An 18951-nucleotide genomic window follows, 5' to 3' on the forward strand; every position below is an offset into this window, starting at 1 on the left:
AATTATTATCTTTGCAGATTGATTTTACAAAAGAGCAGACAACTAAAAACTCAATGTACCTTCTGTTTATTTCAGAAGTGAAATTAATTCAATAATTAAGTGTATTCAGTGTATTTTCAGAAAACACGGTTTATTCTAGGATGTGAGAAAACTTTGTGGATTCAGATTATAACTAAAGAAAAAAAGCTTTAACTCTTTAACCTATTACACAAAACAGGAATTGAAGAAACAATTCACTTAAGGTATTTTAGGTTTTATTCAGCAAAGATGAAAAGGATACATAGAAAAATCACAAAACATAATAGACAGTGCAGGGGAGGCAGAAAACCCAATGGGATAGTTTTAAAGCCTCAACCGATATACACAAAATTAGAAAATACAAAATAACCATGCAGTAAAATAGTAACTATGATAATCAGCAAAGTAACAATAACGTTTATATCCCCGTTAAAAAAAACACAGTAATATCAATACAAAAGATGTTTGCATGTGATGCTGACAAGTGACAGACATCGTTTGAGACAGAATAGGTTATTATAGATAGATTATTTCACACAGATTTAACTCAATTTTTTTTTTTTTAATGACGACCGAAACCAATACAAGAAAGAATATAATTGAAGGTCCACTCATCCATCTTTTTCATTGTCTTACAGAGTAATAAAAACAAGTATCACCCAGTTTTGACCAGATAAGATCCCAATTATCCTTTCAGTAGACCTTTGCAATACAATAAGCAACATATATGATATACAATGACAAAATACAGCAAATGCACACAAAATGCTATACATTTTTGAAAAAAATGGCTGAATCAAAATCTCAGTGACACAAGGTGAAAACATGACAATTAAAAAAAAAATTGTAGCTCATACTATGATAAATGTGTTAAAAAATAAAAAGGTGTTTGATATACAGCCTCAACAAAAACAAGTATATGGAGTTGCACATCAGGCGAAAAGCACACAGCTCCAGTGATTTGTGTTGCTTAGAGCAATTTATAAACCAGCCACAGTTTGATCCCTCTGCAACTCCCTGCCTTTCCTCGCGTGGTTAGCAAAAGTGTCCTGATCAATTAAAACAGATTCGCTTGCTGTTTTCTGACTGTCTTTTGTCAACAGTTAGCACTGTAATTGATTGATTCAATTAGAATTCCATTGGGACAGGTTCCTCTTTCTGACGGAAGAATTCAAAAAGCTCCTTCAAACGCTCGTCATCCGTTGTCAGTGGACGGCTGACGACAGCTTTGAATGTTGTGAAATTTCTGCTCTCCACCAGTTTCTTCACATTCCTCCTCATGGTTTTGAGGTGTGTATTATCAGATGCGAGGTATGCACTCAACACGTCAAGCTTTTCTCTTTCAACCAGCTGGATTATGATGCGTTCAATGATGTTAGATAAAGGATAGCCAAACTCGATGACACTCTTTGTTGCCCCCCTTGTATCTTCGTACAGATACCCTCCTGAATGCATTGCCAAAACCTTGCAGTCCTTATCAAAGACAGGAGAGCCTGACCATAAAAACAAGTTTTGTAAGTTAGAACATTTTTTTGATGCTCAACAGATTTTGCCACACCTTCAAAGAAACGCTGCGTTATCAATTGAATGTTCTCTCGATTTTTGTTAAAGCTCTTGCCCACAACCTCGATTCGCTTTTCAGATGCAATAATCAAGCATGGATCTATTTTTTTCACTCCACCATCAGGATGCCCGATAATGCAAACTCCATGGCTTTGGTTAATGTATCCACATTTGTTTAACAGATAAGGCAACCTCACATCATCCTTGAGCTTTAACAAAGCCCAGTCATACATCTGCTCGGTAGAGAATTCAAAGCCAGCGACCTCCTCTACTTCTACTTCTTCAACCAAATCCTGTCCTCTCTCCGTCTGATCTAGACTCTCATAAGAGAAATGGACGATGACCCTGGCATCAAGCTGCCTTTCAGTGTCATTATAATTGTATCTGACCACATGGCCATTTGTGAGGACAAACTTGTCGAATAGGAGAAAGCCACTTGCTATTGGTCTGCCGTTTATTCTAACCTGACAAACTGAATTACTGAGATCCATCAGTTTCTTCATGGTTTTCACTTCAGTGCACGTCTGAGCATTTTTGCCATACTCGACACGCAAGAGATTCTGGGTACGAGAGAGCTTCTGAACAGTTTTCTTCCCTTTTATTATATATTCAAACTCCGAAGAGAGGTAACGCTTCATTTTTTCTGAGCTAGGCATTGGGGTATTTTTTGGCGCTGTGTGACCACTTGTGTTGACATTGTCATTCATTGACTGCTCTGATGGATCCTGCTCTTCCCCAGAGTCAGCTCTCTGAGACTCAGCTGTCTGTGTGAAATCTTCTTCAAGGCTGCTAGGCAGACTTGCTGGTAAATTATTGCCCAGTATGATTCTGTAAGTGTTGTCACCGAGGTTATCCACCAGATTGGCCATGTCCACAGTGGCTTCAGTAGAAATGTTGGAGAGCATGCAGTTCTTTTGGAATATAATATTCAGAAATCGAGCATCTCTTCTTAGAGCTTGCTTTACAGTTTCATCTTTGAATGCAAAAATGGTAATTTCCTGAACATGGCTTTTTAGTTCTGGGTTTCTCATGATTCTCACTATATTCTTCCCACCTCTCACCAGAACATGAAACAACAAAACCTCATCAGATGAGCCTTTTCTGGTGACATGGACAGAGCCACCACCTTGTTTCTTTGGTACAGCTTTGATATACTTGACAGTTAAACTCTCTTCTTTAATTAAGCTGCATGGGAAGTGTGAACTAATAGCTTTCCCATTTCTGATAAGAACAAGTTCTTTGTCTTTGTTCTTTTTTGCTATTACTCTAAACTGTGCGTTTCTTTTCAGTGAGTCCTCAACAGTTCCTGCTGTTTGGCAGGAAACATGTGTGCCTGTCTTGCCACTTGATTTCCACTCAAAAGAGTGGGTTGGATGTGGCTCCTCTTCCTATAGGAATGAAAAATAATTCACATATAAGTGAATCACAGTAGAACATTTTCCTCCGATTAAAGCAAAGACCCAATGGATATGCGCCCTGATTTGAGACACAGCTATTTTCTTATCATCTCAAAACACGGCTGAAGTGAGATGAAAACGAACACTTACACATAATAAATCAAAAGTTAAATGTAACTGAAGAAGAATACAAACCTTTTGAACAAGAGTTGGTTTAGCAGATTGATTCCTTTCCTCTTTCAGGTTGTCTGATTTATTCTTGAGATAAGAGACAGAAATATAATTAATGATTTTACTGTATATGATGAAATGCACCCTTAAGAATTTGAACTATGTAAATCAGCAATTGAAATATTCTTATACAGGATATATAGTTTTGAAACAACTTGAATTAAACTAACAAGAATTAAGTGTACATTTTATCACATAGGACACAATTAGTACCTCAATACTTTTCTCCACTTGTTCCAAATTAGGTTCCATTTTTATTGGCTGGTTTCCAGCAGATTTGTATCTTATCTACAGGAAAAAGAAAACAAGAATGATTGATTTCAAATAACTTAAAAGTACACCCCCCCCCAAAAAAAATATAATCACCATTTAGCGCATTCCTGTCTGTGACATAGTTCAGCTTTATTTCAAACATGGAGGTAAAGACATTGAATAGAGATAATTAAAATACAGCACAAAAAATAGAATGCAATTATTAAAAACACTTAGACTTTTGTTAATGTTTCCAATCAAGAGATGAGTGCAAAGAAAAATCTGTAAAATACACTGTGAATGCAGCAGCAATGAAAACATGCATTCAGTTCATCTTCCAGACTGCATCTTATTCAAATTCAACATAATTTCAAATACACAACATTTCTCTGAGTGTCTGTCTCTGTTTCAGTTTATAACCCTTTTTATAAGTGCACAAAACATACATTAAATTGTCCTCTTCTTTGTCACGGAATGTATTCCCAGTGTTATTCACAAATCCGGTGTACTTCTTATGATTTCTGACTTCAAACAACATTTTAGTACACATCATCATCACTCATACATAAGTGAGCAGGGTTACTATAATGACATAGCACAGGTTACAGTGATACTCAACTGTACTGAAATCAGAAATGGTTATTCTGTAATTATTCTGGACAAACACACTTAATCACAACATTTTCAATATAAGCCTGCTTGGCTATAACTCAGTATTACAGTAATGCTTTAACAAATTCTATCTGTACTCTTCAAAATATTAACAAAGTCCAACTCATTAGCTTGAAAATGTTTTTTATAAGGCACTTAACAAATACATGATTTTATTATAAACATATGTGTGTGTAGGAGATTTAAGTTTCAGTGTGTAGAATTTAGTGACATCTAGTGGTGAAGTGACATGTTGCAGCTGAATACCCTCACCTCACCCTCCCCTTTGAAACATGAGAGAGAACCAGTGGTAGTCTTCCGTTATAATACAAACTCAACAGGTGTTTAGTTTGTCCAGTCTGGGCTACTGTATAAAAACATTGTGGCCTCTGTAGAGGAGCTACTCCTGATGTAAATATAAAATATTTAAATATAAAGGGCTCATTCTAGAGTAAAGAAAAACACAATTCTTAAAATATATGATTCACACTAGTGAAAACATCACTAGGATTATTTGATATTCACTTTCTGCAAATAGATCCCTTTCACCTAGATCTTACAATCTGAACCTTCAAATACAAACTGTGCAAAGTAAGCGAACCATGGCGAACTGCGTGCAAGAACATCTCAGGTCAAGTTAATACCCATCCCGTCCATTAATGGCGCATGTATCTCCCGCCTCACTGACTGACCAAGTTTCAAAGTTAGAGTCGAACAAAATAATCAAAATTACGTCATAATACCTCAGTATCAGTCGTCCTGGTAAGATTAGCTTTGAGGAGTTAATGCAGATGACTCCTGACACTGCTCACCTGTAAAACAGAGCGTGGTCTTCAGTTCATTCAGTTCATTCGGGAAAAACTCTCAAGTCTAAAGTCTAAAGCCTGACGCGCGCCTCCCAAAAATCCTAACTACGCGTCACGTCGGCGTAAGCGCTGTGATTGGTCCGCTCAGAATGTAATTTCCGGGATTTGCTTTTTCCGGCCTTTCTTCCTAAACCGCCATTTTTAAAGTTCTTGTGTACCGATAGCAGCAATGGACCCGCTGGAGGAACGTCTTATCGAGGAAGTCAGGAAGTACGACCACATCTACAATACGTCCTCAAAGAACTATAAAGACTGCCAAATGGCAAACAATTCGTGGCGAGAAATCGCCCAAAACACGGGGTTGGAGGTCGCGGAGTGCACGAAGAGGTGGAAGAACTTCCGGGACAAATTTGTCCGGCTGCGCAAAAAACTGAGTCTACAAATTTCGAGCCCCCACCCCACCGAAAAAAATGAGCAGTCCGGATCTGGGCCTGAACAAGGTATTTTAAAATCTGAATAACTAATCGAAAAAAAACTACTTACAGTTTCTCCTGGTTCGTTGTGCTGAATCACTAAGGTGTGTCTGTGTGAAGCAACTTCCGCGAATGAGAATTTCTACAGAACTGTCTCTCATTTAAAATGGAATGACGTCATGCTTTGTTGAACTGCAGAGTGAAAATGGGCAGAAATGGGCTTTGATATCTCTTATTATTATTATATATTCCTCGTAGTATAGTACTAGTATATATAGTAGTATAGTAATATATATATATATATATATATATGAAATCTGGGTCATTTCACTCAGCTGGGAAGGTTTCTAAGCAAAATTGACTATTTGAACGCAATTCTCTTCTATGCTTTATATATGTGTTGTCTGATTTTGAAATGCTGTTCACTGTTAAATGCCATATTTAGTTTGTGATGTATCTTTGTACACTTCAATAAAGTTGTTTTAAAAAGTATTTTCTTTTTCCTTTTAGTGAAATTTCTCTGTGTATTTTTTTTCAACAGGTGAAATCTGTCCACCACCTGCTTATATCTGCTTTATATTATCGAACAAAAATGTTGCTTATTCGTAGGATCTGGATGTATGAGAAAACCTTGTTGGGGATTCAGATCCTAACAACTAAAGACCAATCTGTGTCACTGCAGAAAAGCACAAACCAGGAACAGGCTCGAGGTGGATGAGACAGTGTGAGATGCTGATTTAAGTTGTTGAATCTTTTCCTATTACACACAATAGGAAATGAAGAAACAATACAATTAGATTTTATTCAGCAAAAATTTGAGGAATACACAGAAAAATGACAAATAATAATATATATAAGACTTTTAAACTCCTCCCATCTGTCAACTTTTAGGTTTATTGTAATTTTTTATATTCTATTCTTATTTTTTCTCGTGTAATTTTCTGAGCATGGCCAGAGGGGAGCCTGGGACTCAAGCATTTCATTGCCATCACCTGCTAAACGTAATTGTTGTGCATATGATCAATTAACCCTTGAATCCTGAAACAGGATGGATTATTGGGACGCAGCCCGGGTCCCTTCACTCAGCTGTGGAAGGTTCCTGAACAAAATGGGACGCAGCCTCCGCCTCAGTGCGTCGGTCGGTGACGTCACGGCAGCGCGTGTTTACATCGGGCTCGTGTTAAACAGCTCCAGTCTTCACCGTCAGTAAACATGGCCGCCACAGAGGTAACGGTTATCTGCCGCCACACGGGCGATGCTAACAGACGGCTAACAGCTAAATGTTGTCTCCGCTGAATGAGTCGTGTCGCCTTTCTGTGTCCGCAGGGAAGCAAACTGTGGGGGGGTCGCTTCGTGGGAGACACCGACCCGGTCATGGAGAAGTTCAACGCGTCCATCGCCTACGACCAGAGGATGTGGGACGCTGACGTCCGGGGGAGCAAGGCGTACGCGAGGGCTCTGGAGAAGGCAGAGCTGGTCACCGCCGACGAGGTGAAGCAGATCCTGTCCGGGCTGGAGCAGGTAAATCCCCCGGAGAAACACACACACACAGCCAGCAGCTGGGGAGTCAGTGTCCCTGGCTGCCCCTCCAGTGTGGACAGTATCACCATGCGATGGTTGGCAGCTGTCGAGGCTGCGCCTGGACCGACATTTTCCCCCCATCCCTGATGGTTCGAGACCGTTCTCCTTCCGTTAAATATCCTCATGAGTGTCGTGGGCTGAGCTGGAGCCAATACCAGCTGATAAAAGGGCCAGAGGTGGGGTACAAGTGTCCAACACACAGGGACAGACAACAACACACAGGGACAGACAACAACACACAGGGACAGACAACAAGACACTGGGACAAACAACATACAGGGACAGACAACAACACATGGGGACAGACGACAACATACAGGGACAGACAACAGCACATGGGGACAAACAACAACGACACACAGGGACAAATGTCATACAAGTACAACAACACACAGGGACAGACAACAACACACAGGGACAAACAACAAGACATGGGGACAAACAACCTACAGGGACAGACAACAACACATGGGGACAAACAACACACAGGGGCAGACAACACACGGACAGACAACAACACACAGGGACAAACAACAAGACATGGGGACAAACAACACACAGGGACAAACAACAACACACAGGGACAAACAACACACAGGGACAAACAACACACAGGGACAGACAACAACACACGGGGACAAACAACACACAGGGACAAACAACACACAGGGACAGACAACAACACACAAGGACAAACAACAACAACATAGTGGGACAGACAACAACATACAGGGACAGACAACAGCACATGGGGACAAACAACGACACATAGGGACAAATGTCATACAAGTACAACAACACACAGGGACAGACGTCATACAGGCACAACAACATTCAGGGACAAAGAGGCGCTCACTTTGGACATTTTCACGTCTGAACAATACAGCAGGAGATTTTCTGCTCAGTCACAACGACACAGAAATCTCTGGCGTGTTCAGGTGAGGTGGTGCAGCGCGCAGAGGCAGGACCTAACCACTAAAAGCTCTCCTGACAGTTTTGTCTGTGTATGACGCAGCTTTTTCATCCTGAGATGTTTGTTTTCTTTTTGTTGTTTCATTTGTCTGTTGCGTGTTGTGAACGTCATCAACGTGCCCAGGATATCCATTGGATAATCATAAGAGTAGTAGCAGTGTTTCCTGTGGAAGTTCTTTTTAGATATACACGTAAATGCATTGTTTATTCTTTAAATTGAAAGGTTTCTAAATAAAAGTTTTAATACTTAAACGCTTACACTGATATATCTGTGAAGATAAAGCGATAACATGAAAGGATTGTATTAAATATTGTTTCAATATTTAATTATGTGTTATTTCTAAAAGTTTCTAACTAATAAGCATATATAAATAGAGACCTATATTTATGTGTAAGAACATGTCCATATGATACACACAAATTGATTCAAATTGATTATATATAGAAGTACGTGAAAATGTGAACACGTGTTTTATTCTTTTCAGATTTCTGAAGAGTGGTCTAAAGGTGTTTTTATTATTAAACCTGGAGATGAAGACATTCATACTGCCAACGAGCGCAGACTCAAGGTGACTGTAATTCCTACTTTAAATGGATACACACAATACAACAGTTTTGCGGTGTTTGTTAGTCAGCTAAATTAAATCATTATCATTTACTGCAACTGCGGTTGAAGATTTGTTTTTTTTGTTATTGTAATATTGTACTACAAATGCACTGTACTCTATCAAAGTCAGGCACTAAGGAAAACATACATTTATATTAATGTTGTGGCATTTTGAGAGTAAGCAATAAGCTTCCTGAGTAAAAGAATTACAATAACAGCTAAGAAAAAACTACAGAAAATAAATATAGTAAGATAATAAAAATAGAATTTGATTCTGGCTGAGGAATTATCTGTAAAAGTAATCGTATAGAACTATATTTTCATATTTCTGAATGTGAACCGTGATGGTTGTGATCAGAGATGTTATAGTTCTCTAACAGGTTGTTTTCTCAGGAGCTGATTGGTGCACCTGCAGGGAAGCTGCACACTGGCAGGAGCAGAAATGACCAGGTTTGTCTTCACAGGGTTAAAACTCAAATGACTGACAGATTATTCTGGCTTCCAGCCTGTGAGTTGTTTCAAAGGATGGAGTAGCCCTTGAGGCTGTGCTCTGTGTGTTCTGGTTGATCAGGTGGTGACTGACATGAGGCTGTGGCTGCGAGATGCCATCTCAACCCTCACAGAAAATGCCCTCCAGATGATTTCTACCATGGTGGAGCGGGCTGCAGCGTAAGCTAACAACACACACTGTCACATGCAGCCACACACACCTGCTGGTACCTGTGCCCTCTTAAAGTTTGTCACCTCTTTCTGCACCTTAGAGAAATCGACGCCCTATTTCCTGGTTACACCCACATGCAAAGAGCTCAGCCAATCCGGTGGAGTCACTGGATTCTAAGGTGACCTTTACATAGAGAAACTTACTGTGCAGTGCACACCTCCTACGTTTATATCAAATATACAGTATAATATGTGTTGTTCATGTCAGCCTCCTTTTTCTGTCTCCCCACATTTGAACCCCTCCTCAGTCATGCTGTTGCCCTGAGCAGAGATGTCGACCAGCTTCAGGAGATCAAGAGAAGAGTTAATATTTTACCTCTTGGAAGGTACACAGTGATCACATACTCATCTGACACTGACTTCCACACGCAGACATGATCGGTTAATAAGAATGCTTCTTTACTAGCGGTGCCATCGCTGGAACGCCGTTTGACATCGACAGGGAGCTACTGCGGAAAGGTTGGGCCACTTTGCTAAAACAATAACCACAGAGTTTACAGCTTTAAAACATATATTTTATACCTCAAATGATAATATGAAATTTCAAACAGCTTTATTGGAGGTTTGGGTAATTCAAATAGAAGAGACATGGCCCTTTGTCAGTACTTGTTTGTTTCCTTTGCCTCCAAGTGGCCAAAAAATAAATCAATTGTTGCAGGTTGAAAAAAAAATTTTAAAAAAATATAAAAACCTACACAATTTCTTCTTCTTTGAATCTGCAGAGTTGGAGTTTGAGGACATCAGTCTGAACAGTATGGACGCCACAGGCCAAAGAGACTTTGTTGGTACATAAACCACATGCCAGCCATCTGTGTTTGACCTGTGGAGATGACGTTACCTCTTTCTGCGTTGTCTGATGTTCATGTTTTCTTGCGTGTGTGTTTCTTTAGTGGAGTTCTTGTTCTGGGCTTCATTATGTTTGACCCACCTCAGCAAGATGGCAGAGGACCTGCTGCTGTACAGCACAAAAGAGTTCTCCTTCATCTCACTGTCTGACGCCTACAGGTCGGTTTGCATTTTCTTGTACTATCCTTAAATTACAGACAAAATATTACCTCCACCAAGGCGGGTTATATTTTCAATTGCTCTTTGTCTGTCTAGTAGAAGGATTACGCAAAAACTACTAAATTGATTTTATTGAAACTTGGTCGATGCGTGGGGTCAACGAAAGAACCAATAAAATTTTGGATTAAATAAGGAGGCGAATTTGGGATTTTTAAAGAACGAGGTATGCAAAGTGACTGGGTAAAAAATAATGATTGTCAAACCATCTAACCTGTCTTTGATGCATGTCTGATAAGGGTGTGTGTTTGTTTATGAACTTGATATTTGATGGAATCAGGAATGTTAATCAAACACATGAAACTAGTTTGACCTTGACATGAAATTTAATTTATTGTATTAAATATTTTTACAGGGAAGTGTAAAAAAAGTGAGAGATTGACTATATTTGTGTTTTACCTCCTTGTGTACCACTTTTCCGTGTTCCCTGTGTCCCACCTACGTTTGATTGTGTGTGTGTGTAGCACAGGCAGCAGTCTCATGCCCCAGAAGAAGAACGCCGACAGTCTGGAGCTGATCAGGAGCAAAGCAGGTCGTGTCTTTGGCCGAGTAAGACTAAAGATAGACGTTACTGAAGAGACCTTGTTATGAGGTCACGTTTTCATCAGCGTTTGTTAGCAGGACTACGCATAAACCTCTCAACCAATTTCCATAATTTCATACTTAACTGCTTTCCGTTAAATTCGCTTAACATTTTGCATTAGTTTAACCATGTTTCGTCTCTGTCTGTATTTCAGTGTGCAGGGTTCATGATGACGCTGAAGGGTCTGCCCAGCACCTACAACAAAGACCTGCAGGTGTGAAAGTGTGTTTTTGCGCGTCTTTAACTTCATGGGAAGAACTTTGTTTCTGGACATTGTCTTTGTTTTCCTTCTTCAGGAGGATAAGGAGGCCATGTTTGACTGCTATGATACTGTGCATGCTGTGCTGCAGGTGACAACTGGAGTCATGTCAACTCTCCAGGTCTGAGATTCACTGTCAATCATTTTGAAAACAACAAAGCATTCTATTGGTTTTGGGATCCATAGCAGTGTTGATGTTTAAATGTAATGGTAGTTGAATGGACATTGTTTAACTTTGTAACTTTTTTTTTTGAGCCACAGTTCAAATACATTTGATAAAATATGAATGCTGAAGATTTCTGAGACAAACTGACAAGGATTTAGTTTCCACTGATGTTTCTCTTGTGTTTCAGATCAACCAGAGTGTGATGGAAGCAGCTCTCAGTCCTGACATGTTGGCTACAGATCTGGCCTACTACCTTGTGAGGAAGGGGGTGAGTACTTCAGAGATTTGTTGTGGTGATGTGTTTGTGTGTTACGGTGTAAATCTGTTATTCTGCGTTGCAGATGCCATTCAGAGAGGCCCATGGTGTCTCTGGTAAAGCTGTGTTTATGGCTGAATCCAAAAATATCGCACTGAACCAACTCACCGTGGAAGACCTGAGAGCTCTTAGGTGATTGTCTCCGTTTGTTACTCGTCCACAAGTGCAACCTATAAGCATATTGAAAATATATATATTTTAGATATATACTTTCTTTCTCATGCAGTCATGATTTTCCCCAATGTTTACCCAATTCTTTTTCTGTATCTGCTCTGTCATGTAGCCCATTGTTTGGAAGCGACGTATCCTCTGTGTGGGACTACAGGAGCAGTGTGGAGCAGTACAGCGCTCCCGGAGGCACAGCCAAGAGTAGCGTCACTGCACAGGTGGAACACCTGAGGAACTGGCTCAAGAAACAGGCACAGTGAACTCAGCCTGGTAATACCTTGAAAATTTGAATCGATTTTACTGATAACTATTAAATATGATGATGAGATACCAGACTGAGGTCAAAAAGACTTAGAAACCACGTTGCCTTTCAAACATTCACCCTTCTTCTTTTCATATTGATGGAGGATTGAGTTGATCACACACATTCAATGTTACAAAAGACCTGACACATGTAGAATATTCAAAAAAGACGAAATAAATGTTACTGGTGTTTTACATCTTGATCCATCATGGCGTCATTTGGTATCCATCAGATATTTTCCTGTGTAGAGCCACAGAGACACACACAAATACACATGCACACGATGGTGTCGTTTAATGCTTCAAAAATTATCTGTTTTTTTACAGCAGAGAAATAGATATAAAATGATTTATTAAAGTTAAATAGTTTAACAAGGTACAACTACAAGGAGTGACCACTTTGTGATTCTGCTGCCATGAAATCCGTAATTGATTTTTTTCCCTGAAAAGCCCAGTCGGGTCATTCTTAATGTAAAATTCTTTAAAAAGTTTTATGTGTAAAATATATTCACTAGGTTGTACTGGCCATTTACTGTTATTATAGTAAATCTGGTGCCACATTTCTCCGCCGCACTCAAAGAAGGTTAAATCATAAGCAGGAGCAGATATCAAATTGTTTGTGTGGCAAAGCATCACAGATATTTATGCACATTTAGAATGTTGTCAGATTTCTGACAAATAAACAAATGTACAGTATGTGTAAGAAATGCTGTAGCATCTAGTCTTGTATGTTCAATCATCTGAGCCACAGTAGGTACAATGTCTAGGAAGCACGACAGACAAAATTAACATTCTAAAAACAAATCTATAATATAAGAGCAAATTAAGTGTAAGTAAATTTACTGCTACTAAATCAAACCAAGTTTATTCTGACTAGATAGTTAATTACAGACCACTTTTCACGCAGAGTCAGCTATTTCTTTGCTGAAAAAATAACAGCAAAAAAAGAAACATTAACTTTGCCCAATAATTTCTGTCACTGTTGCAACCATGCACTGTAAAGATGGACAACATGACAGCTCGACAAAAGTGAGGCCCCCAGGTGGCCTGCAAGTCATAAACCCCACCGCCTCAGCGTCAGAAGATGGGAAATGGACCTTATTAAGGACCTTAACACTATGGATCCCAAGTGTTGTTTCTGATTGATTCAAAGTTTGGTTTTAATTGGTTATTTGATTCTATAAAAACAGAGTGGAACATCATGATTGGCAGCTGAGACTGACTCGTGATTGGTTGAGCACAAGTATCCGCTGCTCTGTATCAAGAGCTGATCGATCTGGCAGCAACATCAGCACAAGATGGTGGCGTTTGTGACATGGATATTTTGGCTTCATTTCTGCTGGATGATGGGAGAAAGTGGAGACATGCTGTCCATCTTTATTTACAGTGTGTGGACACACGGAAATCATGATCTTAGTATTTTAGATAGCAGTAGATATTCAGTAGTATTCCTTTTGTTTCATGAATAAACCTGGACTCTGACAGTTTGTTGTTACGCTAACACAAAGTTAAAAAGTTCCCTTTACACACATACTAACTTCTGCCACTTAGATCATCAGGTGTTTAATGTGCTGAGTCAGAGTGTCTGACCCGCTGTCATGAGCACAACTGAGAATACACCGAACCACGCGCTGGTCGGAGCGGCGGCGGCATTGGAGCGGTACACGACTCTGCCATCCAGAGGCTGTGTGGGTCTGAAGATGTCAGTCATGGGCTGTCCGGTCCAGAACTGACACTGCTGAACTATTGCATCCAGCTGGAGAGAAGAATAGAAACAAGTTCAAAGCTGACACGTTCTGCTCATATTCAGGTTCTTCATTTTAATTTGTGTTATTCCTTGGAAAGGTTTACATTCTCAAATGTTCGGGAGTATCTACACTCAATATAGTCACTTTGTGAACACACACACACACACACACACACACACAGAGTTAAGCAACTGTTCTAAGTGATACTCGCTCACCTGTCGGCTGCTGATGGACAGGGTCCTGTGAAACACTGACCAGGCAACTGCCTGTTCGCACCCTGGAGTTGTCATGGAGCCCACGTAGCGAAAGTAACTGTGCAGGTCCTTCGCAGACGGGATAATGTCACTGAGGCGGAAGTTTGGAATCACTGTGCTGCTGCCTTAACACAGAGAGGACGTGTCACATTAGGTAAAGTTGGGAATTTGGTCAAATTGTGCGATAGAGTGAAAAATGGGATCAAGCTCAAGACCCTCACGATGTCGAAGTTTCATGTTTCACACATTAAAGTGACCCAGCTCATACCGTTGTGTTGAACTCGACCCAGAGCAGTGATGACTGTGTCCAGATGAGGATGATCGTCTGTTGTTTCCTGTGAGGAGACCATCAACACTGTGACACAACCCTGAACTGTTTGAAATTTAAAACCTAAAAAGCAGAGTTATGGAGGTGACCACATCTCAGCGCATTACCTCAAACAGGAAGGCGAGCAGAGCGATACCCGCCATGTCATGTTCTGCCTCTGCCAGAGAACCGTACGGCTCCTTGATGTGGACTATATGCAGCTGAACAGAGAGAGGAGGAGAAGCCTGTAGACACTCTGTAGTTTTCATATTGTGTCAGATTATTAATAATGAGTAGTTGTAGTATGAATACATTCAAAAGCTGAATGACACCATCCATCCAGACCATTAGACAAATAGTGGTGAGTAGTCCAATAATACATGCCACTGTTGATGGCTTACACTCGATTACATCTCCTCTCACAGTTCTGTGTCACTGATGCTGTCTTGTGAGTGCTGTACCTCCATGGGGAATCTCTCTCCGTCGATGGTGTGCTCTGATCCAGGTCTGCCATTCCCTCCCCAGTGGAAGTGAAACTGGGCCGCTCTGTAGTGACCGGGAAGAGCTCCTCCTGTCAGCCGCACCGACTGTGGCAGATGAAAGTGAGCTGCAGGGAGGAGACAAGTGGCAGAGGTCAAAGTTGAACAGGAACCTTAGTATTGTGCTATTTGGGCCACTGTAGGTTCACATCCAGATAACACCTTGCCTGGGGCACCATATGTTTGCCAAAAAAGGGCCCGCATTTGTTTTGGAATTTAAAATGTACTATTTTTATTTTTTTAACTTTAGGCTCCATTTTGTTCGGGCCACAAGACCAGGCCAGAAGTGCCGGAGCATTGCCTGAAGTGGCTCACATCCGAATGCTATCTCTTTTGTCTATTAAGCAAGATAAAGCAATTACCTGAGTGCCCTTTGTTTTCCACTGTAATGTTGATTACGTCAGTGTGACCAATGAAGTTGAAAGGTGGCAGAGCGGTGTTGACGTGCACTTTACTGGTCACGATGTTGATTGGTGACTGACGTAACCCTCCACAGCTGGGAAACTGAGCTGCCCAGTGGAAGGGGTCTAAACAATACAAACAGAAGAGGCAACACAATCAAATCTTGGACTGGACCACCTGAGTGTTACCACGCAGAGTCACGTGTGGTTTTCCAGTGGAACCAGTCTGAGTTCAGCAGGAATGCCTCCTCTCCACATTCAAGGTTAAACTGAAAACGTTGCTCTTTGATGAAGCTCAAGTGAGCGGCACAAAATCAAACTCTCTGGATGTGAGCGCTGATCTCTGGTTTGACATTTTTCAATTTGAGTTCCCGGTTGTGGGTGAACAAACTTACCTCTGCATGTGTCATCACAGGAGTACTGGCTCTGGTAACACCACTGGGCTGCAGAGACATCACAGACAAACAGTGTATTCTTGAGGCTGGCTCTCTCACTCAATGAATGGGTATTAATCGTTTCTCACATTCACGCTCTATTAGCCACAATGGGTTTGTTTTTCCCAGTCAGCGATTTTAGCTGATCTGCTAATGTGTTTGTGCTGTGCAGTTGAACTTTGAGAAGGCCGAGCGGGCAAAGCACACACACACACACACACACACACACACACACACACACACACTCACACACACACACACTCACACATACACACTCACACACTCACACACTCACACACTCACACATAAGCCAAGATAATGATTATTTCTCGCATTACTAATCCTGCCCTTCAGTCGTCTTTTTCGCTCGATTAGATAAAGATGATCTGAAAGCACCTATATAAAGAAATCATGAGCTTTATGTACTTAAACTAGATGTTATCCAAATACTGAAATATAAAATAGTGGGATTTAGCATTTTCCGCAATTGACATATAAGTTAAAGATGACATTAAAGTGAAGCAAATATCGTCTTCATCTCCTTCTAGGTGCTGGCTGCCGTCAGTTTGATGCCGTGATCCGCTCCCTGATCTGGATCTGTGGCCCAAGTTGTGATCGATATGGCCAACAAAGCTCAAAACAAATAAATAAATGGAAATGTTTCACTAAGTTTATGACAGATTTAGATCAAGTAAAAGCCATTTTTCTGTATTGGTTCATATTATTAAGTCAACATCTGTCACTATAAACTGTAGAAACACACAACAGGCTGATTTCTTATCTTTTAGACAAGTCTTTTGTTGTGTTGTGATTGTTTTCAGTTGTTGTTTGACTCAGAGAAACACACACTTCACTAACTTCACACTACTGAACACGTCCATCCAACAGGTGCTGGTGAAGTCACCTGTGAGTCTTGGGCTGTGGTTGTGTATTGTATTTGCTGATGTGAATGGAACTCCGGTGTGTGACTCTGCTGTGGGAATGAACAGTGCGACAGGGAACCATTTAGCTAATATAGGAACACAGATTAACCCCACTGCATCCCACAATGCCGTTCTTTGAGAGGGGACAACAGTTCTCACCAGCTGAGAACAATGCACAGGTGGAGGTTGGCTTTACTCCACCTGGCTCACACACCTGTGCCAAACCGAGTTGTGCAGAAAGGGCACAAATCAACAACCTTTACTCTGTTTTATTTTAAAATCATCCCCTCTTCTTTACATTTCCTTGTTGATTTCCAATGAGCCAGAAAAAAGAATTTCACCCCTTGAATTATTCCATGTAACATCTCTGAAAGAAGATAAAACACATTTGTCCTCTCGCAAACAAAAAGTTGAACTCAGAAGCTGTAAAAACACTGTGTATGAATTTAACACTATATTAGCAAACATTAGATAGATATTGCTGCATAACGGCAATTAGTGAGTCAAGATGTAAGTCAGGTTATTGATCTCGTTATTGTGAATTGTGTCCAATGGTATTACTATGTCCATTTGAGCTGCGATGATCAATACATTTACAGATTAATCAATGAACAGAAAACCAATTGGCAACTATTTTAATAAAATATTTCAGCCTCTCATTGGGAGAATTTTCTGCTCTTCATTATTTACCATCACAGTAAACTTTATGTTTTGAACAGTCGCTCAAATAAAACACATTTTCCACATTTTTTTTGTTTAAAAACCAAAAATAATTTAGTTTGTTTGAATAATCTCAAACAAACTAAATTATCTAAAAACTAACGTGAGAAAAGGCAAAGACTGAAGTCAGTGAAAATGTGCAGATCTTTGTGATGCAAATTTATTTCTGTGCTTTTCTACTCTTGTTAATTATCTTGTGTCTTCCAGCTGAACAGGTTTTCAGGCTAAACTAGTCACATTCACAAAGACTTATCTGAGCGAAATGCTGCAACAATCTCTTGATAATTTATATTATAAGTGTAAAATCTGGAATAAGTAGCAGTGTGTGTGCATTGCAAAGGTTTAAACTATGTTTTGTGTGTGTGTTTGTGTGTGTGTGTGTGTGTGTGTGTCCTACCTGTGGACTGAGAGAGGAGAGAAAGCAGTGTCAGGAGGTAGAAAGAAAAACCCATGATCATGAGCAGCCCAATGACCAGAGACTGAATTTCAACTGCCCTTCACATTCTGACTCTGCAGCATTTGAGGGTGGGAGGGAAACTTGTATGTGTGTGTGTTTGCGTACTTGTACTTGTGACGTGTGTGTCTTTGTGAGACCATTTTGAGCACAGACGGAGTGAGAACTTTTTGGTCCTCACTTTTTTCTTTGAGGGTTAAGACTTATATAAGAATCAGGGTCAGGCAGGGTTAGAAGTTCAAGGTTGTGTGTTGTGTGTCTGTGTGTGTGGTCCAGGTATTGTGTTGTGAGGCCATAATACTGTTTACACAGTCACACTATGGGGACATGTCTTCTTTATTGGGACTTAATGGTTGTCCCCATAATGTGAACCTTTACATTCTAAGGAAAATACATGTTTTATGGTTAGGTTAAGGGCTTAGGTTAAGGTTAGGTTAAGTTTACTTAAAATCAATGCAAGTGAAAGTATGTCCCCTGAAGTCTCATGGAGATTAGTGTGTGGGTGTGTGTGTGTGTGTGTGTGTGTGTATCCCTTGAAGAAACAAAAGGTGACTTCCTCACCTGTCAGACGACACCTGGTGGCAACACCAGGAACTGTGATATTTCCAGTAAAACATGGACCTTGAACCTAAAAACTGTGTCATTATCCCACTGAGGTTGTTTAAACCTGGTTTTGAATGAGATAAAAGATGGAAACATTGATATATTTCACCTCAAGTGGTTCACAAAATCAAAACTGCCATCATCCACACAAAACTTCTTTCAAATCTGTTGTTTCCTGTTGGTATAAAAAACACAAAAGTATATTATTGTGAGTATAAACTACTATTATGATGCACTATGAAGATTAGTTATGCAGATATGTAGGTTAAAGTTAAGTTTAGGTTAAGGTTAGCTTCAATCTACATATATAGATAATTATGAAGATTAGAACATTATGTAAATGTATAATATATGTATTTATTATTAGATGCCAATCTTTTCCTGCAGGTTAGGTTAACTGGAAACTATAAATTACTATAAATGTCTCTGTCTGTCGGTGA

The 18951-nt window shown here is 40.1% G+C and overlaps 3 protein-coding genes across 5 annotated transcripts; 1 reads left to right on the forward strand and 2 right to left on the reverse strand.

The window, feature by feature from the left end:
* Positions 1-237: 237 nt before the first annotated feature.
* On the reverse strand, positions 238-5516 carry LOC109635709 (serine protease FAM111A-like). The gene is given in 5 exon segments (XM_069510286.1): positions 238-1517; positions 1520-2969; positions 3174-3236; positions 3423-3497; positions 5462-5516. Coding segments are annotated over 4 exon segments (1923 nt in total). The 5' UTR covers positions 3462-3497; positions 5462-5516; the 3' UTR covers positions 238-1146.
* Positions 5371-16573, forward strand: asl (argininosuccinate lyase). 3 transcript variants are annotated; one of them, XM_069510288.1, is made up of 18 exons: positions 5371-5418; positions 6439-6618; positions 6718-6912; positions 8430-8513; positions 8945-9001; positions 9123-9220; positions 9313-9390; positions 9520-9597; positions 9678-9730; positions 9994-10056; positions 10162-10276; positions 10798-10882; positions 11071-11130; positions 11213-11296; positions 11529-11609; positions 11683-11789; positions 11941-12095; positions 16360-16573. In XM_069510288.1, the coding sequence occupies exons 2-17, from the start codon at positions 6604-6606 to the stop codon at positions 12083-12085; spliced, it is 1398 nt and encodes a 465-aa protein (XP_069366389.1). In that variant the 5' UTR covers positions 5371-5418; positions 6439-6603; the 3' UTR covers positions 12086-12095; positions 16360-16573. The 3 variants fall into 3 exon arrangements, with proteins under 3 accessions (XP_069366389.1, XP_069366388.1, XP_019952915.2); XM_069510287.1 differs by lacking the exon at positions 16360-16573 and having other exon boundaries at positions 11941-12323; XM_020097356.2 differs by lacking the exons at positions 5371-5418; positions 16360-16573 and having other exon boundaries at positions 6348-6618; positions 11941-12323.
* Positions 13473-17989, reverse strand: ca4c (carbonic anhydrase IV c). Its single transcript, XM_069510289.1, has 8 exons — positions 17852-17989; positions 15773-15820; positions 15339-15503; positions 14899-15044; positions 14566-14658; positions 14399-14465; positions 14092-14255; positions 13473-13884 (listed from the first exon to the last, which is right to left on the reverse strand). Exons 1-8 carry the CDS (start codon positions 17910-17912, stop codon positions 13705-13707), a joined length of 924 nt encoding a protein of 307 aa, XP_069366390.1. The 5' UTR covers positions 17913-17989; the 3' UTR covers positions 13473-13704.
* Between the last annotated feature and the right edge of the window lie 962 nt (positions 17990-18951).

Source organism: Paralichthys olivaceus, chromosome 15 (assembly GCF_024713975.1).
Source record: "Paralichthys olivaceus isolate ysfri-2021 chromosome 15, ASM2471397v2, whole genome shotgun sequence".
NCBI classification, from domain to species: Eukaryota; Metazoa; Chordata; class Actinopteri; order Pleuronectiformes; family Paralichthyidae; genus Paralichthys; species Paralichthys olivaceus.

What these genes read in the sequence shown, in the direction of transcription:
- asl (XM_069510288.1), top strand. An exon ending in ATGGTGGAGCGGGCTGCAGC is followed by an intron (nt 9,221 to 9,312) that starts GTAAGCTAACAA and finishes TCTGCACCTTAG; the next exon opens with AGAAATCGACGCCCTATTTC. An exon ending in TCACTGTCTGACGCCTACAG is followed by an intron (nt 10,277 to 10,797) that starts GTCGGTTTGCAT and finishes GTGTGTGTGTAG; the next exon opens with CACAGGCAGCAGTCTCATGC.
- ca4c (XM_069510289.1), bottom strand. Translation starts at nt 17,912, where the DNA reads ATGATCATGGGTTTTTCTTTCTACCTCCTGACACTGCTTTCTCTCCTC. An exon ending in GAGAGAGATTCCCCATGGAG is followed by an intron (nt 14,659 to 14,898) that starts GTACAGCACTCA and finishes CTCTCTGTTCAG; the next exon opens with CTGCATATAGTCCACATCAA. An exon ending in TGCTCGCCTTCCTGTTTGAG is followed by an intron (nt 14,466 to 14,565) that starts GTAATGCGCTGA and finishes GTCTCCTCACAG; the next exon opens with GAAACAACAGACGATCATCC.